Genomic DNA, 12,308 nt, shown 5'->3' with positions numbered 1-12,308 from the left:
AGACACTGTATGTCATTTACACTAAAGAGCAGTCAGCCAAATGACTGAAGTGTTACTGCAAATAAGACAACCAATTACTATTGATTTGAGACTGACAACATTAGCTATTTATGGTGGTGCATGGACACATGGGAAATTGGTATCTATTCCTAGAAATGTTATTCTCCTTGCAATCCGTTCCTAGAAATGAAATGTTATTCTGATTGCACAAAGTTGAGGTTTATTTAGACCAGGGCTATCAAACCCTGTTGCTAGAGAGCTAGCGCTAGCCTCCTACAGGTTTTCGCACCAACCCCAGATGTAACTAATCTGACTCATCTTATCAAATCAAATGTTATTGGCCACATGCGCCGAATACAACAGGTGCAGACATTACAGTGAAATGCTTACTTACAGCCCTTAACCAACAGTGCATTTATTTTTAATAAAAAGGTAGAATAAAACAAAAAAGTGTTGAGAAAAAAAGAGCAGTGCAAATAGTCCGGGTAGCCATGATTAGCTGTTTAGGAGTCTTATGGCTTGGGGGTAGAAGCTGTTGAGAAGTCTTTTGGACCTAGACTTGGCACTCCGGTACCGCTTGCCGTGCGGTAGCAGAGAGAACAGTCTATGACTAGGGTGGCTGGAGTCTGACAATTTTGAGGGCCTTCCTCTGACACCACCTGGTATAGAGGTCCTGGATTGCAGGAAGCTTGGCCCCAGTGATGTACTGGGCCGTACGCACTACCCTCTGTAGTGCCTTACGGTCGGAGGCCAAGCAGTTGCCATACCAGGCGGTGATGCAACCAGTCAGGATGCTCTCGATGGTGCAGCTGTAGAATTTTTTGAGGATCTGAGGACCCATGCCAAATCTTTTCCGTCTTTGTTGTGCCCTCTTCATGACTGTCTTGGTGTGTTTGGACCATGATAGTTCGTTGGTGATGTGGACACCAAGGAACTTGAAGCTCTCAACCTGTTCCACTACAGCCCCGTCGATGAGAATGGGGGCGTGCTCAGTCCTCTTTTTTTTCCAGTAGTCCACAATCATCTCCTTTGTCTTGGTCACGTTGAGGGAGAGGTTGTTATCCTGGCACCACATGGCCAGGTCTCTGACCTCCTCCCTATAGGCTGTCTCATCGTTGTCGGTGATCAGGCCTACCACTGTTGTGTCGTCGGCAAACTTAATGATGGTGTTGGAGTCGTGCCTGGCCATGCAGTCATGGGTGAACAGGGAGTACAGGAGGGGACTGAGCACGCACCCCTGAGGGGCCCCCGTGTTGAGGATCAGTGTGGCAGATGTGTTGTTACCTACCCTTACCACCTGCGGGCGGCCCGCCCGTCAGGATCCAGTTGCAGAGGGAGGTGTTTAGTCCCAGGATCCTTAGCTTAGTGATGAGCTTTGAGGGCACTATGGTGTTGAATGCTGAGCTGTAGTCAATGAATAGCATTCTTACGTAGGTGTTCCTCTTGTACAGGTGGGAAAGGGCAGTGTGGAGTGCAATAGAGATTGCATCATCTGTGGATCTGTTGGGGTGGTATGCAAATTGGAGTGGGTCTAGGGTTTCTGGGATAATGGTGTTGATGTGAGCCATGACCAGCCTTTCAAAGCACTTCATGGCTACAGACGTCAGTGCTACGGGTCGGTAGTCATTTAGGCAGGTTAGAGTCCTTGGGCACGGAGACTATGGTGGTCTGTTTGAAACATGTTGGTATTACAGACTCAGTCAGGGACATGTTGAAAATGTCAGTGAAGACACTTGCCAGTTGGTCAGCACATGCTCGGAGTACACGTCCTGGTAATCCGTCTGGCACTGCGGCCTTGTGAATGTTGACCTGCTTAAAAGTCTTACTCACATCGGCTACGGAGAGCGTGATCACATAGTCATCCGGAACAGCTGGTGCTCTCATGCATGTTTCAGTGTTGCTTGCCTCGAAGCGAGCATAGAAGTGGTTTAGCTCGTCTGGAAGTCTTGTGTCACTGGGCAGCTCGCGGCTGTGCTTCCCTTTGTAGTCTGTAATAGTTTTCAAGCCCTGCCACATCCGACGAGTGTCAGAGCCGGTGTAGTACGATTCAATCTTAGTCCTGTATTGACTCTTTGCCTGTTTGATGGTTCGTCGGAGGGCATAGCGGGATTTCTTATAAGCGTCCGGGTTAGAGTCCCACTCCTTGAAAGCGGCAGCTCTACCCTTTAGCTCAGTGCGGATGTTGCCTGTAATCCATGGCTTCTGGTTGGGGTATGTACGTACGGTCACTGTGGGGACGACATCATCGATGCACTTATTGATGAAGCCAGTGACTGATGTGGTGTACTCCTCAATGCTATCTGAAGAATCCCGGAACATGTTCCAGTCTGTGCTAGCAAAACAGTCCTGTAGCTTAGCATCTGTGTCATCTGACCACTTTTTTATTAACCGAGTCACTGGTGCTTCCTGCTTTAGTTTTTGCTTATAAGCAGGAATCAGGAGGATAGAGTTATGGTCAGATTTGCCAAATGGAGGGCGAGGGAGAGCTTTGTATGCGTCTCTGTGTGTGGAGTAAAGGTGGTCTAGAGTTTTTTTTCCTCTGGTTGCACATTTCACATGCTGGTAGAAGTTAGGTAGAACTGATTTAAGTTTCCCTGCATTAAAGTCCCCGGCCACTAGGAGCGCTCCCCTCTGGATGAGCATTTTCCTGTTGACTTATGGCCTTATACAGCTCATTCAGTGCAATCTTAATGCCAGCATTGGTTTGTGGTGGTAAATAGACAGCTATGAAAACTCTCTTGGTAAATAGTGTGGTCTAGCTTATCATAAGATACTCTACCTCAGGCGAGCAAAACCTCGAGACTTCCTTAGTATTTGATTTTGTGCACCAGCTGTTGTTTACAAATATACACAGACCGCCACCCCTTGTCTTACCGGAGTCAGACGTTCTATCCTGCCGATGTAGCGTATAGCCCGCTAGCTGTATGTTATCCATGTCGTCGTTCAGCCACGACTCGGTGAAACATAAGATATTACAGTTTTTAAATGTCCCGTTGGTAGGATAACTGTAATCTTAAGTCATCCAATTTATTCTCAAATGATTGAAGATCGGCTAATAGGATTGATGGGAGCGGCAGTTTACTCGCTCGCCGTCGGATCCTTACAAGGCACCCCGACCTACGTCCACGATATCTCCGTCTCTTCCTCATGCGAATGACAGGGATTTGGGCCTTGTCGGGTGTCTGTAGGATATCCTTCGCGGCCACCTCGTTGAAGAAAAAATATTTGTCCAATACGAGGTGAGTAATCGCTGTCCTGATATCCAGAAGCTCTTTTTGGTTATAAGAGACAATGGCAGAAACATCATGTACAAAATAAATGACAAATAACGCGGAAAAACACACATAATAGTACAATTGGTTAGAGGGCTGTAAAACGGCAGCCTTCTTCTCCAGCGCCATTATTATAATGTCACTAATCAACCAACTAATTATTAGAGTCGGGTGTGCTAGATTAGGGTTGGAGCGAAAACGTGCAGGACTGTAGCTCTCCAGGAACAGGGTTGGAGAGCCCTAATTTTGACATTGAGTAGCAGGTATATTTGAGTGCTCATAGGCAAATAAAGAGACTGACCGAAGGCACGGATGCACGCTTCCACCAGCTCATCCACCGTTGCAGCCTGATCTAAAGATATGGGCTCCATCTTTCTCCTTCTCCTCTCGTTTTCCCAGTGGTCTTTCTCCTCTACCCTTTCTTCCCACTTCAGCGGCACTCCTGAGCACAAAAAGAGAAGGAGAAGATGGAGAAGATGAAAGGGATTGCACAGAAACAAATTTCACCCAAGGAATTCAACTCCTGTACAAAAAGATGAGAGCATTGCATAGTTAGAAAAGGGAAAGCATTGCTGCATCGTTGAAATAGTTGCCAGTAATAGTCTGTTTTGTTGCTCGGATCTAGTGATGCAAGATATCCAGGAAGTATGAAGGAAATGTTGACAAAATCAAACAATGGATTAAGAACAATAACATGTCTGGATACTGATGGATTGTAGTTCGGTTACATTTGAAAACAGCATACTGCAGCAAACCAACTTCCGTAAGTGATTTATAACTAATATGTCAGATCAGGTGACATAACTACATTGGTTAATGTCACTATTCTGATGAGACCAGCTTTCGTAGCAAGTACATTATATTTGACCCAATACTCAGATATACAGTGGGGAAAAAAAGTATTTAGTCAGCCACCAATTATGCAAGTTCTCCCACTTAAAAAGATGAGAGAGGCCTGTAATTTTCATCATAGGTACACGTCAACTATGACAGACAAAATGAGGAGAAAAAAATCCAGAAAATCATATTGTAGGATTTTTTATGAATTTATTTGCAAATTATGGTGGAAAATAAGTATTTGGTCAATAACAAAAGTTTCTCAATACTTTGTTATATACCCTTTGTTGGCAATGACACAGGTCAAACGTTTTCTGTAAGTCTTCACAAGGTTTTCACACACTGTTGCTGGTATTTTGGCCCATTCCTCCATGCAGATCTCCTCTAGAGCAGTGATGTTTTGGGGCTGTCGCTGAGCAACACGGACTTTCAACTCCCTCCAAAGATTTTCTATGGGGTTGAGATCTGGAGACTGGCTAGGCCACTCCAGGACCTTGAAATGCTTCTTACGAAGCCACTCCTTCGTTGCCCGGGCGGTGTGTTTGGGATCATTGTCATGCTGAAAGACCCAGCCACGTTTCATCTTCAATGCCCTTGCTGATGGAAGGAGGTTTTCACTCAAAATCTCACGATACATGGCCCCATTCATTCTTTCCTTTACACGGATCAGTCGTCCTGGTCCCTTTGCAGAAAAACAGCCCCAAAGCATGATGTTTCCACCCCCATGCTTCACAGTAGGTATTGTGTTCTTTGGATGCAACTCAGCATTCTTTGTCCTCCAAACACAACGAGTTGAGTTTTTACCAAAAAGTTATATTTTGGTTTCATCTGACATTCTCCCAATCCTCTTCTGGATCATCCAAATGCACTCTAGCAAACTTCAGACGGGCCTGGACATGTACTGGCTTAAGCAGGGGGACACGTCTGGCACTGCAGGATTTGAGTCCCTGGCGGCGTAGTGTGTTACTGATGGTAGGCTTTGTTACTTTGGTCCCAGCTCCAGTGGCGGCTGGTGAAAAATATTCTCGGTGGGGCTGTGCCATACTTTTTTTTTCCTGTAACCATCGCGATATATTTTAACACAAACTGCAGGACAGCAGTGCTCAGTGAAACATTCAGTAATTATTTAATGCCAATATTAAAAAGTTGAGGCATTCTTACACAAAAACATATTACACAAACCCAAGCCTTTCATTTGCATTTAAAGTGAACTTTTTACCATTGGTAGTAAACAGGCAACGCAACAGGCATGCTGTCAGAACAGAGTGGAAAGTGGACAATAACATGAAATTATTATAAAGTTTATAGGAAATCTTACACTGTATAAAAGGATGTATAATATAGAAATGGATATCAAGTGGATGAACTCAAACCTTTGACTGGAAGAATAGCATACAGTATTTTATGATCATACTAAATGTGACTAATTGTTAATGTGCTCCAGAACTGCAACAATTAATTGATACAAAACAACATATATACATTAATATTAGCAAAGACACTATTAAGACTTTCTAGAGTACCATATATAACTGGATTTTTTATGCTAAGGTCAACTATATACAAAGAAACATGCGGCCAGAGCTGCTCTGTGTGTGTGTGTCTGTCATCTTATTTGTACAGGAATTTTGCCCGTCTGTCCTTCTGAGTGGCAAACCTCTCAATGACCCTTTGATTAAAGTCAGGAATGTCCCTGACAAGTTTCTTCTCCATGGAGAGCATGGCCAGAGCGTTCAGGCGATCCTGTGTCATGCTGTTTCTCAGGAAGGTCTTGATCCTTTTCAGTGTAGAGAAGCACCTTTCTGACTCAGCAGTTGTCATGGGTGTGGTGATGAGGATCTTGAGGAGGCTGGCAGTCTCTGTGAAAGTGCTCTGAAGGTTGTTCTCCATGAAGAACTGGTACAGGGGCACTGCACCACTACAAGCCTTGAACTCACTGTTCTCATAGATGAGGGACAGTTCGGTTTTGAGCTTGGCCTTGTTCAACATGGGGTACGCCTCCACGGTTGTTTCAAGCGCTGTATCGGGAACTTCACACTGTGTTGTGGGAACAACTCTCCGTGCAATAGTGTTGCGCTGATGAGGTGCTGGGTGAAGGAGAACCTCTCTTTGGCATGACTCAGGATGGTATCACATACCTGTAAAAGATACATCATCAGCTTTAATTTGCAATTAAGCTATTTTGATGCAAGTGATCCTGACTGACACATGCCTATGTCCAACTCAAGTATATGATTACCAAGGTGCTGATTGTTCAGGGTTTTGGCTACATACTACCAGGCCTGAAAAAAGTTCTATGGGGAAACACTGACAATTACATCACAACTTACCTCTATAGCCAACCTCTGTTGTTCTCCTGGTCCCAGCATCCTCCGTCGCTTGATGGGCTGTTGCTGCTCGTCAGATGCGCTGTCCCCACACAAAGAGGGAATTGAGGAAAAAAAAAAAAAAAATAAAGTTTAATTTGATAACTTGCAATCAGACTTCTTAGCTCACTGTAATTCCCCCTCAACACACAACCAGTGACTTATATATATATATATAGACAGACAGACAGACAGACAGACAGATAGTGTGTATATACACACAAACTATGTCTAGTAACTGCTTTTAACCTGTGATGTACATAATTAACTGATGTTATTACGTTTTAAAGCCTTTTTCTATTACATTTGTGAGAGGGATGCAACATAATTTTGTTCTGCTGTGCACTTAGCAATAAAGTTAATCTTCAATAACAACTAGGCCTCTTCTAGAAATTGACCTGGTGGACACCTGAATAATTATTACAAACTGTGTAGTACTTTCCTGCATTATTATCAACGTCTGATTGTGTCTTTTTGGACAAACACTTGTTCTCGTGGTCGAGTAACAACAACTGCGCTCCTTGAGTGACGGGGTGGTACTTGGTGAGAGAGGGAGAGAGACGACCCAAATTGCGGAGTAAACTAGAAAAACGGACGTTACACATGGCGGAGTGGCATTACCACATTTAACAAACCAAACATTGAAATACCGTTATAGAAGGTAAAGTAAAAACCCAAACTGGTCTGTGCATCAATACCGGTATATAGTAATATATAGGCAACATACCGTATATCTGTATCAATTATGTATCAGTTTTACATGTGACCCATATCAAATTTGCGCATTCACACTGAAGGAGCACACAAATGCAATGCTCATTTGGCGTGATTGTCGTGGTAACACAGGTGAAAAAAATCCTGAATGGTATCCTAATGGCAGCCATTTTGGTTAGGGAGAAATACAAACAACTCTACTGCCATACATTCCAATTAGACTGAAGGCATACAGTTGTGTCCAAATATATTGGCACCCTTGGGCTTTTCTTAAATAATTCCCTATTTCTTCTAAAATCAGTTGAAATTTGAGAGGAAAAAAATGGGTCTCCACACCTTTAATTATATTTCTGTAAACTTAAGTTTACAATTGTAATTTAGAAAATATAGACAAATGTCATGGACTAAATTATTGGCACCCTGGAGCTAGTACTTGGTTGCACAGCTTTTGGCCAAGATAGCTGCCAACATATGCTTATTGTAGACATCAATGAGCTTGCTGCACCTTTTCTGCTGGCAATTTGGCCCATTCTTCAGCAGCAAACTGCTGTAATTCTTCAATGTTTGAGGGTTGCACTCCACCAACTTCTTTTTTCAGATCTTGCCAAAACTAATGTGGTCCCGTGTAGCTCAGTTGGTAGAGCATGGCGCTTGCAACGCCAGGGTTGTGGGTTCGTTTCCCACGGGGGCCAGTATGAAAAAAATTTATGCACTCTTAACTGTAAGTCGCTCTGGATAAGAGCGTCTGCTAAATGACTAAAATGTAATGTAAATGTCTTCTCTTTCCTTTTAAAATACTAAAACAAATATAATTGTGACGGCTCTATGATAATCACTCACTTTGATGACCAGACACATTTAGGCTTTTAAACTGTTGTAAGTGAACTATTCATCTTTCTAACAGCATCTTTATCAGCCAATAGTAAATATAGTTATTTACCTGATTGTTAGCATGCTTTCTGTGAACCTCTGGACAAGTGCTTTAATGAAGACAGGGTCGATGTTCCTCTTCTGCAGCTGGCTGAAAAGCATGTCCACATTTGGCATGATCTTGTGGAACAGTGCCAGGAAAAACAGAAAGCCTCGTCTTCGAGCATCCTCACAAAGCCCCCCGCCTCTCTGACAGTCGGGGCATCAAAGTTCCCAGAGTCTCTGATGGTCTGGAAACACGTTAGGAGGTCATCCCTGTACTCGTACACAGTGTTTACAGCGCGACTGTGGAAGTTCCACCGTGTTGTAGAGGCTCTGGGGAGTCTATGCGCAACCACTTCGTCAAGCACGGTGGTTCGCTTGGGAGACCTGGAGAAGAAAGCAGAAAATCCTGCAAGGTCGGAAAAGAAAGTGCCGATCCTGGGGATGCGTGAAGTAGCCTGCTGCATGATGAGGTTCAGCTGATGTGCATAGCAGTGGACGTAGTGCGCATTTTCGTACACATCCACTATTTTACGCTGCACTCCGCCGGTGGCTCCCCCTCATCACACTTGCTCCGTCGTAAGCCTGGGCAATAAGTTTGGCCTTTTGTCCATGTGAGAGTATGGTGCTGAGCCTCTCCAGCAGCGCTGTAGCGATGGTGTCGGCGGTTGCGTTCTCGATCAAAATGAACTCGAAAAAACGCTCTTGGACGTTACTTTTAGCATCGATGTAGCGTATCACAAGCACCAACTGGCAGTGGGTGGAAACGTCAGTCGTCTCGTCAGCTTGAATGGCGATAAAATCAGCACTCTTTACTTCCTCCAGGATGTAATCCTTAAGCACTGACAACATACAGTCCAACAGCTCGTTCTGTATCGTCTTTGACGTGCCCTTAAAAACGGTAGCTGTCTTCAGGTGCTCCTCCAGCACACTGTCGAGGGAGGCAACAAAATCCACTAAGCCCCGGAAAATGCCGGGGTTGTCCGAGGAGTCAGTCTCCTCGTGCCCACGCAAGGCCAACTCAAAAGCCCCACAGAACTTCACAATCGATAATTTTGGATAGAATGTGCCTGTTTTTATCCACCTCCTCATTGTGTTTCCTCACCGCAATCCTGTGGCCGTCATCCAGCTGCGTAGCAATGTTCACCCTTCCTAATACAGCTAGCTTTACAGAGTTGTCCATGTGTGCCCTGGTGTTCTCATGTTTCTTTACCTTCTCTGACAGGTGCTTCATATCCCTCACTCCGGTACCTGTCCATGCTGAATCTGACCCCGTCGTTTTAAAAAAGCAAGCACGGAAAGCAAAATAAAGCATTAGCATCAGTGCACCCAGCTAGCCAAGCCTTCCTGGTGTACCAGCTACGGGAGAAGCCGCGCATATACTGCTTCCCTTTCTCGCTAGCCTGCTGTCTGATTGAGAGGTCAGGTTGATCTGGGCCCAGCTCTTTCACCCGAACTTTCTCTGACAAAGTTCTCCTCTCAAACGGATCTTGGAGGAGAGATTTCACCGAGTTAGGGTTGGGTCTTGGAGGAGTAACGTTTGCGTTCGCCATTGTCGTCTAGTAAAAATGGCGCCACTGGAGCCCGGTCCTTATTTTATCAGGGGCGAGCTTGGGGCGATAAAATAATCGCCCTCCTTGGATTCGAATTAAAATCGCTGATTAGCTACATTTTATGTCATACATTCATATCTTAAATTAGCAATTGGCTTAACTGCTACGTAGACCCGCCTCCTCGGGGCACTTTCTGTATCGCCCAGAGCTGACGAGGCGTTTGACAGGCAGAGGAAAGGTTGCGAATATGATTTTCTATCATATCTTACACATATTACTGTGTGCATTCCATATTTCAAACACACAAATATTGACATACTGATGTTTTTATTATTATTATTATTATTATTATTATTTTTTTTTTATAATTTTATTTAAGGGGGCGGCGCCCTAGCGCCCTCTATCGGCCAGCCGCCACTGCCCAGCTCTCTGCAGGTCATTCACTAGGTCCCCCCGTGTGGTTCTGGGATTTTTGCTCACCGTTCTTGTGATCATTTTGACCCCACGGGGTGAGATCTTGCGTGGAGCCCCAGATCGAGGGAGATTATCAGGGGTCTTGTATGTCTTCCATTTCCTAATATTTGCTCCCACAGTTGATTTCTTTAAACCAAGCTGCTTACCTATTGCAGATTCAGTCTTCCCAGCCTGGTGCAGGTCTACAATTTTGTTTCTGGTGTCCTTTGACAGCTCTTTGGTCTTGGCCATAGTGGAGTTTGGAGTGTGACTGTTTGAGGTTGTGGACAGGTGTCTTTTATACTGATAACAAGTTCAAACAGGTGTCATTAATACAGGTAAGGAGTGGAGGACAGAGGAGCCTCTTAAAGAAGAAGTTACAGGTCTGTGAGAGCCAGAAATCTTGCTTGTTTGTAGGTGACCAAATACTTATTTTCCACCATAATTTGCAAATAAATTCATTTAAAATCCTACAATGTGATTTTCTGGATTTTTTTTTCTCAATTTGTCTGTCATAGTTGATGTGTACCTATGATGAAAATTACAGGCCTCTCTCATCTTTTTAAGTGGGAGAACTTGCACAATTGGTGGCTGACTAAATACTTTTTTTCCCCCACTGTACATCATGTGTCTTTTACAGTACATACAGGGAACCTCATTGTGGTTTTTAGGGACACAACATGACAGAAACTCACTGATAGAAACCCACCAGACACAGCTGATACTACAGTTAGTCTCTCAATAACCCCCTTTCACCCAGAAACAACTTTTCACTTCCTGAAATAACTCTAGTCATGAATTAAAACAGCCATTCAACGCTGTTTTTCCTTCACACGGGTAAGAATATAAGGCATGTCAATCGTCTCAACCTGTGGTTCCACATTCAAAAGAAACTGTTATCCTGGTTTTTCTTAGTATGCTATTTTAGTGAGGTACTGCTCAGCATGGTGCCATGGCAACACATCCTCATGCCCACCCTCCCCACACACACAAACACACACACACACACACACGTGCTGAGCAATTAGTGCTTTTTAAGCTCGGTTCGGTTACAGTTTGACTATTTAAAAAATACCCACGTTTTCGATTTTGGTTTCGATAATAAATACAATTAATGCATTATGAAATAATGACATTACAATGATTGTAGAGCTTTTTAATGGAAATTCCAAAGCCAAAAAATGTGAACATTCAATTACCAAAACAATTAAAATAGTCAATTGCCTCTATCAGGTCCACATTGGGAAGACATCAATAAAGAAAATAAGAAATTACTATGAAATAATACAATATTTCAGTTGTGTATATTACTTACAGTAGTTTTTATTTGATTACATGATTATTTTTTTATTCCTTAAAGTCATCATCTCATCTCTGCACAGGCAGTAGCAGTCAGCCAGCCAGACCATCTAACATTATCTGCTCCCCATACTGTACTATCTTTAGTCATTCTATTTAGCTAGCCTGCCTAAGTATGCTCCAGAGCCATCTGACAAAATCATTTTACTAGTTCTTCAAAGTAGATAAGGCATACTTTCACGAACTGTCTCTGTCCCTCTCATCATATATATACACACACACACAATCCTTAAAAAAAAAATATATATATATATATATTCCCCTTTATTACTTTCCAACCCCACCACCCTTTCCCTACTTGGAGTAACCTAGTAAACAACAATGCTTATACCTACTATCTACATTTTATGGACACAGTCAATTTTACAATAATTATATTTTGTTTGTTTTTTCTCCTGAACTTCCTCTACTCTCAACCTCTCCGATCATTTTCATGATGTCCATCCGGTTTGCTTCTATATGCCATATCTTTCTAACTGTGCTCTTTCACAAAAGCTCCCAACCTACAACGTATATGCTTATTATGGACACAGTATGCTTACATTATTAGTTATCTTGTTATTATTTGTTGTTAGTTGTTATTAGTCCCATCCTTCAATTCCATTCAACACCTCCCATCTATCTTTTAACACCATCCATATAGGATTTCTATTTGCCAGATATATTTCAACTGTATTGTGATGTCTTACAAAAGTTCTGAACCTTTCTATTCTCATTGTTTCTACAGATTGTGAATTGAAAATAAACATTTTTGCTAATAGTATTATGTTATTGATCAATTGACTATGACTTTTCAGATCACCCAGTAATGCTATCTGCAAGGTTAGCTCCAGGTAAATATT

General features: G+C 43.1%; 1 protein-coding gene across 4 annotated transcripts in view; it reads right to left on the bottom strand.

Annotated features, from left to right (window-relative positions):
* The window catches only part of LOC121554592 (RAS guanyl-releasing protein 2), a 92,628-nt gene that overhangs the window by 36,519 nt on the left and 43,801 nt on the right, over positions 1–12,308 (bottom strand). For 3 of the 4 annotated variants that reach the window (XR_005997730.2, XM_041868223.2, XM_041868221.2), the window contains exon 2: positions 3,574–3,714. Coding sequence is in view for 3 of the 4 variants with exons in the window: in XM_041868223.2 (XP_041724157.1) it covers positions 3,574–3,643 (70 nt within the window). In the remaining variant the exon portion in view is untranslated. Of the gene's footprint in view, positions 1–3,573; positions 3,852–12,308 lie in introns of those variants that run through there. The other variant, XM_041868222.2, reaches the window with a different exon arrangement.

The sequence above is a fragment of the Coregonus clupeaformis genome, unplaced genomic scaffold, assembly GCF_020615455.1.
Source record: "Coregonus clupeaformis isolate EN_2021a unplaced genomic scaffold, ASM2061545v1 scaf0270, whole genome shotgun sequence".
Taxonomy (NCBI): Eukaryota; Metazoa; Chordata; class Actinopteri; order Salmoniformes; family Salmonidae; genus Coregonus; species Coregonus clupeaformis.
This window is presented reverse-complemented; position numbering and strand designations above follow the sequence as displayed.